The 18,313-nt window shown below is 43.4% G+C and overlaps 2 protein-coding genes across 2 annotated transcripts in view; one reads left to right on the top strand and one right to left on the bottom strand.

Moving 5' to 3' along the window:
* Positions 1-7,301, bottom strand: part of LOC126983570 (trichohyalin-like) — a 29,021-nt gene extending 21,720 nt beyond the window's left edge. The window contains exons 1-8 of the mRNA XM_050836370.1: positions 7,149-7,301; positions 6,279-6,427; positions 4,627-4,710; positions 3,042-3,231; positions 2,583-2,665; positions 1,711-1,900; positions 1,498-1,596; positions 473-660 (exon numbers count right to left, since the gene is read on the bottom strand). Of these exons, the coding sequence (XP_050692327.1) occupies positions 473-660; positions 1,498-1,596; positions 1,711-1,900; positions 2,583-2,665; positions 3,042-3,231; positions 4,627-4,710; positions 6,279-6,362 (918 nt within the window). The 5' untranslated portion in view covers positions 6,363-6,427; positions 7,149-7,301. The remainder of the gene's footprint in view (positions 1-472; positions 661-1,497; positions 1,597-1,710; positions 1,901-2,582; positions 2,666-3,041; positions 3,232-4,626; positions 4,711-6,278; positions 6,428-7,148) is intronic.
* A 1,607-nt stretch (positions 7,302-8,908) lies between these two features.
* On the top strand, positions 8,909-16,759 carry LOC126983569 (uncharacterized). The gene is made up of 3 exons (XM_050836369.1): positions 8,909-8,939; positions 9,699-9,946; positions 14,392-16,759. The coding sequence occupies exons 2-3, from the start codon at positions 9,700-9,702 to the stop codon at positions 14,619-14,621; spliced, it is 477 nt and encodes a 158-aa protein (XP_050692326.1). The 5' UTR covers positions 8,909-8,939; position 9,699; the 3' UTR covers positions 14,622-16,759.
* Positions 16,760-18,313: the final 1,554 nt, after the last annotated feature.

Here is an 18,313-nt window from a genome sequence, read left to right as displayed (position 1 = left end):
CTTGAGCACCTGCCCTGAAAAAGTTCTCTGCACGTCCCTGAGGAAGAGTAAGGGAGAGTGGGGGAGAGTGAGGAAGTGACAGAGGGTGGGGGAGTAAGGGAGAATGGGGGAGAGTGAGGGAGATTGGGGGAGTAAAGGAAAGAGTGGGAGAGAGGGAGAGGGAGGGAGTGTAAGGAAAATTATGTCAGACTGTAAATCAGGTACAAATTGGGATGGATATGGAAAAGTTAGAAGTATCAGGTGAACAGTACTAAACACACATATGCGCACACACACACACACACACATACCCACACAAACAAACACACACACACATTCACACTGGTTCAAATCCTATAATAACCAGCTGATAATATTCGACCAATAATTCTCTTAAAAAAAAAGCAAATCACACAAAAACAATAACTAAATTCACACAAATATTAAATAAAAAAATATATAAACACAAAAATCACAAATATCAAACACACACCTTCTCCGCAGCCTCCTCCAGCTGTCTCTTCAGGCTCGCCACCTCCTCCACAGCAGCTTTGCACGCCTTTTCCTGCTGTGACACCTGCGCCAGAGCCTTGTCCAGGGCCACCTGAAGTGCTGCGGCCCCCTCACCCACGCTGGGGACATCAACAAGGGGGGCCAGAGTGGGGGTGCTGGACTGGAGGGCTGGAGGGGGATAGGAAAAGAGATGATGAAGACATTGATGGTGAGAGAGGTAATGCAAAGACCAGCAGCCAAGATGATCTGGAGGCCTGGGGAGGGAATGGTGGCAGAGTGATGACTGGTGAAGGCACAGATGGAAGAGGAAAGAGGTGTTGAAGGAGACTTGGAAGATGTCAAGTCTAAGGAAGAATTTTTTTACATCAGGACACGACACAGGGGGGGTGGGGTGGGGAACGCCGCGCCATTTTCATAAAAAGATAAAAGGAAGGTATGTCTAAGAATCTAGGGTGGAGAAAGTCTTCATACACTTGATAGGGATAGTTGACAAGTGTGAGGAGAAACCAAAGCTGTTTTATAGGTTTGTAAATGCCAAATTGAAACAGTAAGAATCAACAACTGAAAATGGAAGTCATGCATGAGACGGGACAGGGAAGTGTTTTGGGGACACACAATGAAGTTACAAAAGGCTAACTGATTAAAAGTCATGAAATATACAGCTTTTTCAATATATGCATCGAACAATGGAACACCCTGAACAAAGAGGTTATCTAGTCTAAAACTTTAAGAGCTAAATTTGCCTGAGTAAGACTAAAGAGATGCAACCACACAAGCTTGACTCATTTCCTGGATCTTACAACTGGGAGAAAAATTGTATATATGACTGAGCATGAAAACAAACATATCTTTTCTTTTTTTACAGTAAACAGCTCAAGGGAAAAAAAAAAGAGAGAGAGAGAAAACAAAAATGAAAAAAAGCCCACAAATCACTGCTCCTATAAAAAAGTTAAGAGTGGCCAAAAGCGAGGTCAATTTCGGGCGGAGAAAATTTAACGTACGTACCAGACAGTTCCTTCTTGAGTGCCTCGACTGTCTGCTCCAGCTGCCGTACATAGGCCTCCGAGGGGCCGGCCATCGGAGCGGGGGCAGACTCACCCATGCCTGAGGATTTACATAGGTCTTACACAGATGCTCAGGCCACAACACTACAATTACCACCACTATAATCACTCCTCCTCCTACTCCATCACCACCACCTATCACCCCTACACTCACCTTTCTTGTAGGGGGTGATCGGAGCCTGGAGGGGGTGCGTGAAGGGGGTGCGGAAGGGGTTCTCCTCGCTTGTCTCCAGGGCTGGCTTTTTGGGGGTCTTGCTGGGGGTGCGCTGGGACCTCCTCATCCCCCCGCTGCCTCCCCCGCCAACCCCGAAACTCCCCCAGAAGTCATCCTGTGTGTTGGGGGCCTGGGGAGATGATACACAAAAGTTACTTAGAAACACTACACAATTTTATAAGTGAAGGTAAAATTGGGGGCATACACTATAACTGCATTCTTTTCATTTATTTTCCTCTTCTCCTTTCCCTTTTATTTTCCCTCCCTCTAAATTTTTCCTCTCCCTTGGTGCTCATCTCTGTCGCATTGGTTGTGAAGATGCTTATATGGTTGTTCTTATCTGCTGGTTTTGAGAGATGATACTGTCCCTCTCTCCTTCCCTGGCCTTCTCATTCTGTCGCTCATTTTCCCTCTTCCTCTCCTTCTTCATTTTTGTTTCCCTCTATATCATTACTTTTTCTTTTCCCTCTACCTCTAACCTGTGTCTCTCTCCCTCTCTTTCTGTCACTCGTTCTCCCTCTTCCTCTCTCTGTTATTCTTTCTCCCTCTCGCTCACCCTTTTCATTTTTGTTTCCCTCTTCCTCCTTCCTTATTCTTTTCCCTTTCCCTCTAACCTTTGTCTCTCTCTCCCTCTCATTCTTCCCCTTTTCCTCTTTCCTTCTCCCTCTCCCACTCTCATCTTTGTCTTTCTCTTCCTCTACCTTTCTCTCTCCCTCTCTTCATCTTCCTCTCCATCTCAATCTTTCCCTCTTTCTCTTTCCCTCCCTCTCATTCTTCCTCTTCCTCTCCCTCTTTCTCTCTCTCCCTCTCACCTTTGTCTCCACTTTGTTCTTCAGGTCCTTGTTCTCCTTCGTCAGCTCCTCCACTTTCCTCCGCAGCCCCTCCACTTCCTCCCCTATGAGTGGAGAGAAAAGTTAACAAAAGAATGGAGATAAGGAGAAATGGGTGATGATGATTATAACAAGAAAAAAGAAAATTAAAAATAAGAAAAATAAGAAAAGAAAAAGACCATGAAAAAGAAAAATAAGAAAAGAAAAAGAACATGAAAAAGAAAAATCAGAAAAGAAAAAGAACATGAAAAAGAAAAATCAGAAAAGAAAAAGAAGAAAAAGAGGAACAAGAAGAACAAGAGTGAGAGGAAGAAGAAAAAAAAGAAGCAGAACAAAAAGAATATAATGAAAAAGAAAGAAAAAAAAATGAAAATGAAAAAAAAAAAAAAAGAAAAAACAGTAACAAGCTACCAGAACGAACAAACAAACAAACAACCTCACCTGTCCCCGAGTTCACAGAGGTGCCAGGGAAGGGGTTGAGCTGGGTGGTGGTGGGGAGGGGGGTGATGAGGCTGCCCACACCCCCGCCATTCCCAGCCTTACATAGCTGCTGCTGGAGGCCGTCACAGCTCCTCTCCAGCTGCTCAATATCCTTCTGCAGCCTCTGTTTCTCCTTGATGCTGTCCTCATTCTGGGAGCAAAGAGAGAAGTTGAGAGTGAGAGAGGAGGATTGGAAAGAGGAGAAAGAGGCAAGGTGAGGAGGGTTGAAAGGAAAGGAAAGGGAGTGGAGGAAGAAAGGAGGAGAGAGAGGAAGTGAGGGGGGTTGAAAGGAGAGGAAAGGAGAGGAGGAAGAAAGGAGGGGAAAGGAGAGGAGGAAGAAAGGAGGGGAGGAAGAAAGGAGGGAAAAGGAGAGGAGGGGAAGGGAGAGGAGGAAGAAAGGAGGGGAAGGGAGAGGAGGAGGGGAAAGGAAAGGAGGGGAGGAAGAAAGGAGGGGGAAGGAAAGGAGGAAGAAAGGAGGGGTAGGAAAGAGGAGGGTTGAAAGGAGAGGAGGAAGAAAGGAGGGGAGAGGAAAGGAGAGGAGGAAGAAAGGAGGGGAGGAGGAAAGGAGGGGAAGAGGAGGAAGAAAGGAGGAAGAAAGGAGGGGGAAGGAGAGAAGGAGGAAGAAAGGAGGGGTAGGAAAGAGGAGGGAAGAAAGGAGGGGGAAGGAAAGGAGAGGAGGAAGAAAGGAGGGGAAAGGAAAGGAAAGGAGGAAGAAAGGAGGAGAAGGGAAAGGAGGAGGGAAGAAAGGAGGGGGGAAAAATATGGGGGAAAGACGGAATAGGATGAATGAGATAGGAACACAGCACTGAGGTTAATACACAAATGAAGGCTGAAGGACAAATAAAATAACACACCTTGCAGAGAAAAAGGAGGATGCAATTTGGAAACGAAGACTGAGATAAATAAAGGAAGGAAGGAAAAAAGAAGAATTTGATGTGGATAATATTTAAAACAGAAAATTCAACCTATGGAGAATGAAGTCAGTGAAGGAAATATTTAACAAGAAGGAAAATTATATAAAAAATAGTGAGGATGGAAACTAAGAAAAAGATAGGAAGAAGAGAGAAAGATAGAAGGAAGGAAATGAGGAGAGAAAGAACAAAAATGGCAACAGTTTAAAAGTTGGAAATAAGAAAAAAAAAAGATAGAGGAGAGAAACACAAAGAAATTAAGGATATTGAGGATAGAAGATACATAGAAAAAAAATAGAAGATAGAAAGAAGAAAGATAGATGGAAGAAAGGAAGATAAAAGGAAGGAAATAAGGAGAGGAATAGAAATGGTAGTTAAAAAAGTTGAGAAGAAAAAGAAAAAAAGAAGATAGACAGACAGAAAGAAATACAGAAAGAAATTAAGGATACTGAGGATAGAAAGGTTAGGAGTTACATAGAAAAAAAAAGATAAAAAAAGAAACAGGATAAAAAGAAAGAATTAAAATAGATGAAAGAAAAAAAAGATAGAGGGAAGAACCTGAAGACACAATAAAAAAGGTGCGATCAATTTATATCTACAGGTAAAAAAGCTCGTTAACCCTACAAGCAGCTCACCTTCCTCTTCTGATTGTCTAGCGCTTGTTGCAATGTGTCCAGCTGGTTCTGTTTCTGCGTCCTCTCCCTTTTGAGCCTCTCCACCTGTGCGGGAAGGAAGGGGCAGGGTGAGGAGGGTGGAGGGAGGGAAGGGAAGGTAAGAGGAAGGAGGAGAAAATTAGAGGCAGAGTAAGAGGAGAGGAAGGAGGAGGAGAGAGGAAGGTGGAGAAAATTGGAGGCAGAGTAAGAGGAGAAGGAAGGAAGAGAGGAAAGCAGGAGGAGGAAGAGAGAGGAAAGAGGGGAGAAGGATGATGAATGCGATAAAGAGGGGGGGGGGAAGGGATGATGTGAATGCGATAAAGAGGGGGGGAAAAAAAAAAAGGGAAGGAAGAAAAGAGGAAAATAGCAGAAAGCATGAGGAAGGAGAAAAGAGGCAGAAAGAGGAGGGTAGGAGGGAAGGGAAGGAAAGCAGGAAGAAAGAAAGGTGGTAATCTAATGTCAAGGGGAAGAGGAAGGAGAGAGAGGGAAGGGAGGATGTGAATGAGAAAAGAGGGAGGATGGGAGGAAGGAAAAAATGGAAGGAAAGGAGAATTGCAGAAAAGAGAAAAGAGTGATGAAGCATTAGAAAAGAGAATTTATGAGGTAGGGGAAAAGGAATGAAAGGGAAATTGCAGAAATGAGAATAAAGGGAATGAAGAAGCAAAAAAAAAATTAAAGGAAAGGAGAATCGCATTGAAAAGAGAAAAGAAGAATGAGAAAAGATTTATGGGGAAGGGGAAAAGGAAAGAAAGGAAAATGCAGAAATGAGAATAAAGGAAATGAAGAAGCAAATGTGAAAAGAGGGACAATCAGATGAAAGAAAAAATGTCAGGAAAGGAGAATTGCAGAAGAAAGGAAAAAGAAGTATGAGAAAAGAGGATTTATGAGGTAGGGGAAAAGGAATGAAAGGAAAATTGCAGAAACGAGAAAAAGGAGAATGAAGAAGCAAATGTGAAAAAGAGGGACAATGGGAGGAAAGAAAAAATGGAAGGAAAGGAGAATCACATAGAAAAGAGAAAAGAAGTATGAGAAAAGAGGATTTATGAGGTAGGGGAAAAGGAATGAAAGGAAAATTGCAGAAATGAGAAAAGGGAAATGAAGAAGCAAATGTGAAGACGAACAATGGGATAAAAAAAAGGAAAAAAAGAGAAAGACAGACATTTGACAGACTAAATATGTTCCTGAGAAATACCTGCACATTGACTAACTTAAGAATTCAATATGAGTTTGACGAATAATGAATACTCACTGAATAACATAAATATAATAACACAAAAAATAATTAAACAGCTTGAATTTCTATTGCTTATATTTTTTTCACACAAGTTTGATTTATTTTGTTATTTATATATTGGTTTACTTTATGATTAGATTGCTTTATTTAATTCATTGTGATGTATTCAGATATTTACCTTATTTATTTTGACTTAATAGGATTGATTATTAGGGCGTTCATTTCTTGGCGCCACAACTGCAGGGTTAGCTATATGGCGCTGAATATAAAATTAAATAAACTTTGCTAAAAAATGATAAAAAAACGGTTATTAATTAAAAACATAATAAAAAATACGGTAACTTTATTTTGCCACTTGACTTATTTCTCTTTGTGACCTGCTGACTCTTGCCACCCTCACCTGGTTCTCCAGCTCCTCCACCTTGCTGAGGGCAGAGGTGCTGAGTCCCTGCTTCCATTCCGACGCCGACCCGAACCAGCTCATGCTGACTCACCTCACCGCTGACTCACTCACTCACAGACTTACTCACCCATCCAGCCACTAACGCACTGCAAGGGAAGGGAGAGGTTGTGAGTGAAGTGAATGGTGCTGAGATAGCTGTATAAAAACACAGTAAAAAAGAGGGGGAGTATGTATCCATAGCTTTACCTGTCTCACAAAGCCACATAAAAACTATTTATTTCAGGTTTTTTGGTATGTTTTCAATTAATCTGCTAAGCATATTAAAAACAAAGCATACTGGAATTAGGCTATACATTCAACAAAAATATTTAAATTGAACAAATCTAACCAAACCTGGGTATTATTCTAGTGTTTGCCCACACTCACCCATCACAACCAAAATTGGCTAGGGGGGTCATTGAGGCTGCGGGGACATGGTTTTAACCCGTCAGCAGCGACTGATGACCCAACAAGACACAGACGAACCTGCTGTAGCGTTACCCGGCAGCGGCAGGACCTGCAGGCACTCTACTTGTACTGCCACCTGCCGCCCTGACCCACGACACCTGCACACACCTGGCCGTACCTGTGACGCTGTAATCAACGCACTGACCACCACCTCCTGCCATCACCCGTCACTCCCTCCTCGCATCGCCCATCACTGCATCCCGTCACCCATTCCCAGACGCCTCACAAGACACGCCCATATCACACACTTAACGGCTCATTACGCCACTTACCTGCCCTCACAACACGCTAGGGGCCTTATTTAAGCACCAGGTAAGTCAGGGTCACGTGTTAATGAGGAAAAGCGAGGAAAATACTCACCAAATAAAGGGACGCGCGAAGGGAAGGCAGACACACAGATTCAAAACATCCTACTGGGCGCCCATTGGCCGGCGCCGCCCCCCGCCGCGGTGCTCCCGCCCGCTGATTGGTGGAGGCGCCGGCGTGTTGTGGTGCTTCCGCCCGCTGATTGGTCGACTTGTGATTGCAGCCATAGTGACGTCACGGTGTGTTGTGACGTCATCAGTAGCGTACGGTTGTGGCATCGCGGCGTCAGATTTAAAAAGACGAAAAAGATGCTACACCTGGGCGTACGAGCCGAGGGGCTGGGGGGGGGGGGCTGCAGCCCTGGAAGACTTGGGCAGACAACCCTTGCCCTTGACCAAGGCCTTCTGATATGTAGAAGGCTATATGCCTTTACAGGGCCGTACCCGGGAGGGGTCCGGGGGTCGGGGGGCCTCCCCATCTACTAAAGGTCTACTTTATGAAAAAGTCAAACCGAAAGACTGGGACGAAATGCATCCAGAAATGTATATTTTACAAAAGCCCGAACCCTCTTGCCATGGCAAGGAGGTAACGTTCACGAGCCTGAAATACACTGTGGAATTCAGGTTCGTGAATTAAGCTCGTGATTAACAAACGTATGACCGACGAACGTTGATGTAACTTTGCTTAAACGGTTGCAGGACTTAAAAAAAAATTACTCATTTCATGCCCTCAAGTACCCCTCTTCACCTGGCTACAAGTTCCACATTTAGTGGAAAAAGACTTTCTAAAGCTCCCGGCACGCCCCCCCGGCCTGACCACAGCACGAAAAACACCGTCTCGCCGATTGCAAGCCGAAGGGCCGTAATTTTGGGGCCTGCTAGGGGGGCTTTAGCACCCAAAATAATAATAATAATAATAATAATAATAATAATAATAATAATAATAATAATAATAATAATAATAATAAAATTCCCAACTTGCTCAAGCTCGTTTTGTTCCCTCCCCCCCCCCTCTCGTGAATCTATGATGCCTCCAGGCCCCCAAAAATCTACCGAAATTACAGGCCTGCCAGCCCCTGCAGGCGGTGCAGGGACGGCTGCCCGGCCACTGACGCCAGCATCGCGTCACCGCGTCAACACCTGTCACAGGTCCACTGGCAAGGTCCCGGCAGCAGCAGGGCTGGAAGTTCGTTACAAAGGAAATGACCAAGATGTTCTGTGGACTTTACGTGCCATTGTGATGAGTGAGGCGCCACCACACAGTGACTGAGTGTTGCTTGCTTTATTATTTATCTATTTACCTATTTATTTATTTATTTATTTACTTACTTATTTATTTATTTATTTACAAAGGTTACGTATGCGTTTAACTTGCTATAAATAGGCTTTTGTATATAACCGAACAACAACAACAGCAACAGCAACAACAACAACAACTACAACAACACTAGTCTGACGGTTCCTTATCTTTGTAATAAAAGTAACTATTAATAAAATGGAGTAACAATAAAAGCAGTAATAACAAGCAATGATAAAGTAGATAATGATAAAGTAGGTAAGAAAAAAGTAGCCTAATAAAGTAAACTAAGAAATAACAAAAGTAAAAATGATAAAAATAGTAATAATGAAAGTAGCAATAGGTCTCTACAAACAACACAGAATAAAAAAAAGACTAATTAGAAAACAAACAAACCAAAAAAAAAAACAGGAGCGGTAACCATAGAGACGAGAGGCGAGATGTAAACAAACTCCCTCTCGTTACCATGACAACGGCGAGGGAGAGTGTAAACAACAACACAGGGAGAGAGAGAGAGAAAGAGAACGAGACACACACACAGCAGCCAAGGTGAGGAATAATGACAATAACTGAGGGAATAAGGGAATAAGGAGAATAAAGACGAGGAGTAAGAGTAAAGAGAATGAGAGGAGGAAGAAGAGGAGGTGGAAGGAGAGGAGGAAGAAGAGTAAGTGGAGGAAGAAAAGGAAGTAGAATAAAAGGTGGAAGAGGAAAAAGAAGAAGAAGAAGAGACAGAGAAACTTGGGTGAGGGAAAATAACGATAACTGAAGGAATAATATGCTCAAAACAGTGATTATTAAGTAGTAGTAGTAGTAGTAGTAGTAGTAGTAGTAGTAGTAGTTGTAGTAGTAGTAGTAGTAGTAGTAGTAGTAGTAGTAGCTGTTGTAGTAGTAGTAGTAGTAGTAGCAGTAGTAGTAAAACAAAAATATATAGGTTAACATATAATTTAGGTTAAACTGATGAATTCTCTCTCTCTCTCTCTTCCCTCCTCCTCCATCATTTCTCTCTCTTTCTTTCTTTTCCTTGCTTTCTTTCCCTCTTTCATTTCCTCTTTCTTTCTTTTCTCTCTTTTTTACCCTCCCTTCCCCTCTCTCTCTCCCTCTCTCTCTCTCTCTCATTCATTGTCTTCCTTTCTAATCCATTTTATGTTTTTCTTTCTCTTTATTTACTTTCCTCTTGCATCGATCTCTTCTCTTCCTCTTCCCGTCCCTTATTTCTCTCCTTCCCTTCCTTATTTCCTTCTTCCCGCCATTTCCCTCCTCTGTGTCTCCTTTCCTTTGCTTCTGTTCTTCGTTTCTTCTTTCCAGCATGGGCGGCGGCGGGAGGGGGGCGGCGCCAGGGCTGGGGGGCATGGCGGCGAGGAATCTTCAGGAGAGCGAGGAGGTGGAGGCGGAGGAGGCGCAGGAGAGGCGGCGTGTGGAGGAGCGGGTTTGGGAGCACCTGGCGTCCGTGTGCCCCCCCGAGCCCCACACCCACGCCGCCACGCACGCCCGCAGACCCCCCGCCCACCCCGTTATCCTACCCCACAACATGTCCTCTCTGGTCCTGCCCTCTGGTAAGTTGACTATGAACTACTACTACTACTACATAAATGATACCTCCACCCATGTTTATTTTCCCGGCGCATAATCATGGAGGGCTCCATAGCTTGGAGGTCATTAGCCCCAACTCTGTTACTACTACTACTACTACTACTACTACTACTACTGCGTGTATCGAAATAACACGAGAAATTAATCAAGACAAAGTGAGGACTACACTACTACTACCATTACTACTACTACTACTACTAACATTACTACTACTACTACTACTACTACTACTATACTACTTTTTTTCACTACTACATAAAAGATACCTCCACCCATGTTTATTTTCCCGACACATAATCATGGAGGGCTCCATAGCTTGGAGGTCATTAGCCCCAACTCTGTTCGCTAATGACTGTGGCATCCAACCATATCACTAATACTACTTAGCACTAAATCTATACATAACACCCTATCATCTATTGCGTCTAGATCCCCCTTTCCTTCCCTTCTCATGTCACTCCCGACCCACCCTAATGTCACTCTCCACCACTGTGGCTTCATAGTCCATATTGGAGATGTTGGTGGCTTTTGGGCCAGAGTGTCTGGTGCCCCTGAGACAAAGGATGGCCGACCTGAGCAGGGAGAACGAGAGGCGACACCTCATCCAGGCTACAACGTGGCTCCTTGGCTGATGCTTCTTTTCTGAGATCAGTTCGTGCGTAGAAGCATTGGGCCCTGGGACCCATCCCGCCGGATGTGGTGAAGACGAGGGGGGTGAAGCTGCTACTACTACTACTACTACTACTACTACTACTACTACTACTACTACTACTACTACTACTACTACTACTACTGCTACTACTACTACTACTACTACTACTACTACTACTACTATTACTACTACTACCACTACTTAAAAGATACCTCCACCCATGTTTATTTTCCCGACACACCATAAATTGGAGGTCATTAGCCCCAACTCTGTTCGCTAATGGCTGTGGCATCCAGCCATATCACTAATACAACATGATTTTTCTAAGCCATATTGAAACAGTAATAATAATAATAATAGTAATAACAATAATGATGATAAAAATAAGAATAAGAGCAACAGCCGCTAATAAAGAAAACAGTTCCTTTTCTCTTCCGACCTTCAAGTGAAGAAATAATAAAAATAACTGAATAACAAATAACAACTAGATAAATAAGAAGAAGAATATTCCAAATTATACAAACAATGAATTGCAAGAACATAATAAATCGAAGCGATGAATAATTATTGCATTTTAATATTTAGTGGTGGTAGTAGTAGTAGTAGTAGTAGTAGTAGTAGTAGTAGTAGTAACAACAACAACAACAACAACAACAACAACAACAACAACAACAATAATAAAATGCAAAGAAGGAAAAGTATGATTGCGTAGCGACCACTTTGGGAAAAACTATATGAAGATTTCTTAGACTTAAAAGTGTTGTGCGTGAGTGTGTGTGTGTGTGTGTGTGTGTGTGTGTGTGTGTGTGTGTGTGTGTGTGTGTGTGTTGCTTGTGGTGGTGGAAATACCTTGTACCACCCTCATCCAGTCACCACCACCACACCAATTACTACTACTACTACTACTACTACTTTTTATCGGCGTCGCGGACACCGATCAACAGATTGTCCATCTTGTTCTTGTTGTTGTTCTCTTCCAGTTGTTTTCCTGGCTTACCCAAGCATTGTAGACATGGCATTGTATGATATCATTTGTTAGCCCTGATGAACCCTACAACATGGTATAATGTTTTTTTTTTTTTTTACGTCTTGGCCTGTGGCGCCGGTAGGCCTTCATAGTACGGCCTGATGGTCGGCCCCAGCCCATTGTGGCGCAGACAAGTGTTTATAGTGGCGCCATCTTTACTTTGCAGCATTTTCCATTTTAAACCCCTAGTTGCATAATATAAATTGTTGGGGGTGTGTTGGAGGGTCATGCGACGCCGATCTAGCACAGTTTTTTTGTGATATTAACACTTGTTTTACAATTACTACTACTACTACTACTACTACTACTACTACTATTACTACTATTACTACTACTACTATTACTCTGGTAGCAGTAGTAGTAGTAGTAGTAGTAGTAGTAATAGTAATTGTAGTAGGAAAACGAGTAGGAGGAGGAGGGAAATAGGAAAAAACAAGAGTAGGATAAAACGAGGAGAAGGAATACGAGGAAAAGGGTGATATACATGCTTATCAAGAGGAGGAAAGGAGGAAGAGCAAGTGGAGGAAGAGGAATAAGAGGAGGTGGAGTATAGGATTTTCCACTCCTTTGCGTGTCTGTCTGTTTTCTTGTTTGTCTGTTTGTCTGTTAAGAGTGCGTGATGACCCCCCCCCCCCTCCCCTCTCTCTCTCTCTCTCGATCTCCATTTTCTGTGTATAATCGATCACTCACACAAAAATAATATAAGTAAATTCAGCAAACACAAATGAATAAATAATAAATGAATAAATGAAAACAAAGGCAAAAAAGAAGCTGGAACTCATACATATTTTGAGGACACGAAATGCTTACAAAAAAAGTCGCGGGCAGGCAGGAGTGTTTTTAAAAGCCGATCTTGGCGCTTCTTTCTGCACCTTTGCCAGATTATCGTACTCAGAGCATAGTAGGCTACATATTTACTGGTTTTTGACGCCTAACTATTGCCAAGAAACAACAGGAATGAACTATTTTAACGATAACTATAAATTAATCTAGTTATTGGGTCGGGAGTTGGTGAATAGAAGAGGCTGAGTACGACAATTTGGCATCGTTTTCCTCCAGTGCACACCCAAAGCCCTTCCGCAGCTGGGAGGATAAAAAACTATAATATCCAATGTGCAGTTACTTACGGGCTTACACGGGGAATAAACTAACAGGGTGGTGGATTAGCGGCAGAATCTTGGTAGAGGAGAGTGGGTGCTATGTTGCTACAGTAAAAGGAGAGCAAAAGAACAATTCAAAAGCCCGCTAAAAGTTGTTCGTTTGTGTTGCCAGAAGATGAGTCAATAATATCGTTTTGTGAGGTGTTTGAATACTCCCCTCCCGAAAGAGTTCTTGAAGGGGTCGTATTGCAAGACATTTCCCCGCCCAAGAACACATATTTGCCAAGGCTTTCGTAGGAGTTGTGGGCATTTCCAGGGGTAGTTTTATGACCCTGGTGGTAGTGTGACCCTTCTTCTGTACCATGAACCTAAAGAAACATATATTTGACAAGGCTTTCGTAGGAGTTGTGGGCATTTCCAGGAGTAGTTTTATGACCCTGGTGGTAGTGTGACCCTTCCTCTGTACCGTGAACCTAAAGAAACATATATTTGACAAGGCTTTCGTAGGAGTTGTGGGCATTTCCAGGGGTAGTTTTATGACCCTGGTGGTAGTGTGACCCTTCCTCTGTACCGTGAACCTAAAGAAACATATATTTGACAAGGCTTTCGTAGGAGTTGTGGGCATTTCCAGAGGTAGTTTTATGACCCTGGTGGTAGTGTGACCCTTCCTCTGTACCGTGAACCTAAAGAAACATATATTTGACAAGGCTTTCGTAGGAGTTGTGGGCATTTCCAGGGGTAGTTTTATGACCCTGGTGGTAGTGTGACCCTTCTTCTGTACCGTGAACCTAAAGAAACATATATTTGACAAGGCTTTCGTAGGAGTTGTGGGCATTTCCAGGGGTAGTTTTATGACCCTGGTGGTAGTGTGACCCTTCCTCTGTACCATGAACTTAAAGAACCACTCATTAAAACCCGATTGATCCCCTCTTTGACCTTTAGAAATAGCTGATGTGATATGGCAAAGTGTCGTGTAATACTACCAGCCTTGGCAAGTCGTAGGCTGGAAGGAAACAGAGGAAAAAAGGCTGTTCCAGAATTTACCAGCGGAAAGGATGAAGGAATGAAGACCCTGATTAACTCATGCATAAGGAATTTGGACAGATGAGCCAGAGTAGAAAGTCTTGGAGGAGGAGAAGAAGGAGGAGGAGGAGGAGGAGTACAAAGGAAAATCGAACAGCAACATACCTCTTGGTCCTAACTAGGCTGTTTGTTTTTGCTACCATCTACTCTAATCTACGAGTCAGATACACAGGGCAGCAAAGGCGAAGGCTCCTCCCCTCCCAGGAGGAGGAGGAGGAATAAGATTATATTCAGTTGCAATGAAGAGTTTGAAGGGCGGCGCATGGGTAGAAAAAGTAAGAGAATGAGGAGAAAGAGGTAGATTAGACTTACTCGAAGTGAAAGAAATCTGAAGGATAGTGGATGAGTAGAACAGCGTAAGAGGATGAGAAGGAAATAAAATATATGAGTACGAAAAAAAAAAAATGTACATGGACGAGGATGACAGGTGGCAGTGGGGGGATCCGGAGCTGCCTTGTGTAAGGCATTCGGCCTCTTGCAGTCTCCCTGTGTTCTTATGTTCTTATGTAAACCCAAATGGATGATAAATTCCTTCTTGCCTTTCAGTTGACATTGGTCGTCGAGGAAGTGGAGGAGAGGGAACAGGCGGAGGAGGCGGAGGAGAAGGAGGGTCCGAGGTGGAGGAGGCGTACCTGACCACGGGCGGGGACTACGGTCGCTTCCCCCGCGGGTGGGCGGGGCTGGGGCGGCCGCCCACCTGCCACACCCTCAGCACCGCCTTCACCCACCACCTCGCCGCCGCCGGCATGTTCAGGAACCACTCCCTCAACCTGTGACCACGAAAACACGTTACCGACATGTAATTGACACGTTACCAACACGTTATGAGTATGTTAACACGTTACAAACAATTTATGAATAGCTTAACGAGTTGCCGACCCTACAATTTTTTTTTTTACAACAAAGGAGGCAGCTCAAGGGCACAGCAAACAAAGTAATAATAGTTTTCAAAGTAATAATTCTAAGTTACAAACAAATTATTTACACGTTAGTGATACGCTATGAATATGTTAACACGTTATCAACACGATAAACAGGTTGAAAACACAAAGTAATAACATGTTTTAAAGCAATAAGGTAATAACACTATTTACACGTCACGAACATGTTACCGACGATATATTATATTAAACGACTACAAAAAATAACACGTCAATTTCTAGCAAGTTACAAATACGTTTATAAACCTCTCCCTTAACCTCTGCCTGCCTGATACCCTCTGAACACCTTCCTACACCTCCCTGACCTCTGCCTGCCTTGTGATGTTACGAACTACCAGTCACCATCAATAACCTCACTGTTAACACTACCAATTTCAAACAATACTAGCCTTTTTTTAACACGCACTGAAACGTTTCTCACACTACTTATTAACCCCGTAACACTTGATCCCGTGACGCCCTAACACCCTGAAACGACTTTATCACTACTAACATGTTTCTTTTTCTAGCACGTTACAAATACGTTTATAAGCCTCTCCCTTAACCTCTGACTCCCTGATACCCTCTGAACACCTTCCTACACCTCCCTGACCTCTGCCTGCCTTATGATGTTACGAACTACCACAATCACCATCAATAACCTCACTGTTAACACTACCAATTTCAAACAACACTAGCATTTTTTTTTAACACACACTGAAACGTTTCTCACACTTTATTAACCCTTAACACTTGATCCCGTGACGCCCTAACACCCTGAAACGACTTTAACGCTACTAACATGTTTCTTTTTCAGCACGGTAGTAACATGCATGAACATATTTTTGTTAACTTCGATCACCTCTAACTTCGTACTAGCACCTTGAAATTGATAGTAACACGTTACTTCAGCGGTTAGTACACTTCTCCCCCTCCCCATGCATGTCACCGCTCGCCGGTCGTCAACGCGTTTCTAACACGCTTGTAAACTGATTCCGTGACTCACAACACCGCCATCCATTCTACTTAGTACATTTTTACTGGTCCTTGTCTACCTCTAAACTTTTCAGCAACTTTCACTATCATTAACACATTGTTAACACATCATAAGCACGTGTATTGACTTTTCTTAACTTTATACTTCTAAACTCCTAACAAATTAACAAAATGTTTTGAACACGCATGTAACACGTTCATGGATAATCGTATCAGTATTGTTACTATCTGTTACTAACCAGACGTGGGTATTAGTAATATGTTATAGTAACTAATCAATTGAGGGGACATATGCCTGGCGTCACCTCGCCCACCCTCCGAGCAAGTCCTTCCCATCCTCAGTCCTTCCATCCTCACTTGCTCAACTCACTAACTGTGTGGGCGACCCTCGGCCTCGGGGTTGTCTCTCACTGAAACAGCCCGGTGAGCAGGGACGGCTGCCCGTATAGCTGTAGTTGGCGTTGGTCTATGCAGGTAACAGACCTCTTATCAGATTCACGGAGTAGTTGTCGGTTTGACACAAAGTCATTCCAGCGATATGCGTAGACACTTATAACCAAAGGCATCAGTCCGCCCCTCCAAGTCGTAGTCAGCGTCCATGTCTCACAAGACAGGGAGCACGAGTAACCTGAAGATCCGGATTTTTGTCCTGCACAGGTATCGACAACACCATGGACATGTCAGTGCTGAGCAAGGCCATAACACCGCGGGCCGGCCACTCCTTTCTGACGTTACAAACAAGATATGAACATTTCAACGCGTTGTTCTGCACTACGCTATTACAAGACCATTGCCGAGGCTTAAATTGATAGAAATAACAATTGTAACCCATCACATTTTTATTTTGTAGATGTACTAGTTAGAGGGCGAGGTAGTACATTTTTTTATTACAGGTCAGACTCATTGCCTTTTAACTTCCTTTGCAATTAATGAATTATTCCTGACATTCTACAAAGAAAATACCTGTAGAGCGAAAAATAATAAATTATATGATATGACGACTTGTTTTGTTTGATTAATCACGAGAAGAAAACATTAAACAAAGTGTGATTACATTGCTAGTGTCCTGTACATGCTAACTTTGTATGCATTATTTCTTTATTTAGCATTTTCTAGCATTTTATTGTCATTATTTTTTACGGTTAATAAATTTATCTTCAATCTCCATCAATTATTTTCGTACATTTATTTATTTATATTTTCATTTTTTTCAATAATCTGCTTTTGGTATTGTGTGTGTGTGTGTGTGTGTGTGTGTGTGTGTGTGCAAGGTGATGAGAGAGAGAGAGAGAGAGAGAGAGAGAGAGAGAGAGAGAGAGAGAGAGAGAGAGAGAGAGAGAGAGAGAGAGAGAGAGAAGGTATCTAGGTTTTCCCCACTACAGGTTAACACTCCTTCCCTCCCTTCTTCCTCCATTATACCTCCTTCCCTCCATTTCCTCCCTCCCTCCCTCCTTTCCTCCATTACTTAATATTCCCTTTATTTCTCCTTCCCTCCGTCTCTCTCTACCTCGTCTATTTCTTCCTCCCTTACCTTCCTCTCCCTTTCTTTTCTCTCCTTTCCTCTCTTCTCTCCTTTATCTCCATGCCTCCTTCTTCCTCCTTTTCTCTCTTCCTTCTCCTCCTTCTTATTCCTTCCTTCCTTCTTTCTCTTATTTCACCTCCAATCTTTTTCTTCTTCCTTCATTTCCTTCTCTCCCTTCCTTCTTCTTTCCTTCCTCCTTCTCTCCTTCCCTTCTTCCCTCCCTCTCTCCTTCCTCCTTCTCCTCCTCCTCCTCCCTTCCCTCCTTCCCTTCCTTCCCCGAACAGGCAAATTGCGTAGTAAGAGAGAGAGAGAGAGAGAGAGAGAGAGAGAGAGAGAGAGAGAGAGAGAGAGAGACACACACACACACACACACCGTTTTTCCCTCGCCCTTGCCATTCACACACACACAAAAGCAGGACAGTGAACTCAAATAATAAAAAAAATAATCCCCTCAGGTGTCAAAATGGAGACGTGGGAACTCCGGCCTCAGGTAAACAGTACGGGAGGATTTTTTTCATTTCTTACTTTTTTTGCGAATAAACTCCCGCCCTCGTGAGTCCATTGAAGACGGCATGTTTGAAGGGTGACTTTGGGAAAACGTAATGACAGGGAACTTATAATGGTGGGATAGTTATGTTATTTGCTTGTTTGTTTGTTGTAATTATTACGGTGATTTAGTGTTTGTGTGTGTGATGAGAAAGAGAGAGAGACATATAGATAGGTAGATAGATTGACAGATAGATAGATAGATTGAGATCATTAGACAAGACAGGTTTTTGCATAGGTGAAGGCACTTAGCGAGGCGTGTCGGTCGCAGGGTCATGGGGCATCGCAGGAATGAACTAGCGACCTTACTGAGACAAAGGTGACGCCCTCGTAAATCATGCCCGGGGAAGTTAGCCGATCGTGCCGGGAGGGACTTGGGATGGAGAGCCAGGAGAGGGCAGATGCGAGGGGCTTGCTCGGGACTCCGAGTCGGGAGGACGGCCGGGAGTATGGGGGCGAGTGAGTCAAGGGTCGCTCGGGAAGA

Source organism: Eriocheir sinensis, chromosome 54 (genome assembly GCF_024679095.1).
Source record: "Eriocheir sinensis breed Jianghai 21 chromosome 54, ASM2467909v1, whole genome shotgun sequence".
In the NCBI taxonomy this organism is placed as follows: Eukaryota; Metazoa; Arthropoda; class Malacostraca; order Decapoda; family Varunidae; genus Eriocheir; species Eriocheir sinensis.
The sequence above is the reverse complement of the archived record's forward strand: the minus strand, read 5'-3'. Positions and strand labels throughout refer to the sequence as shown.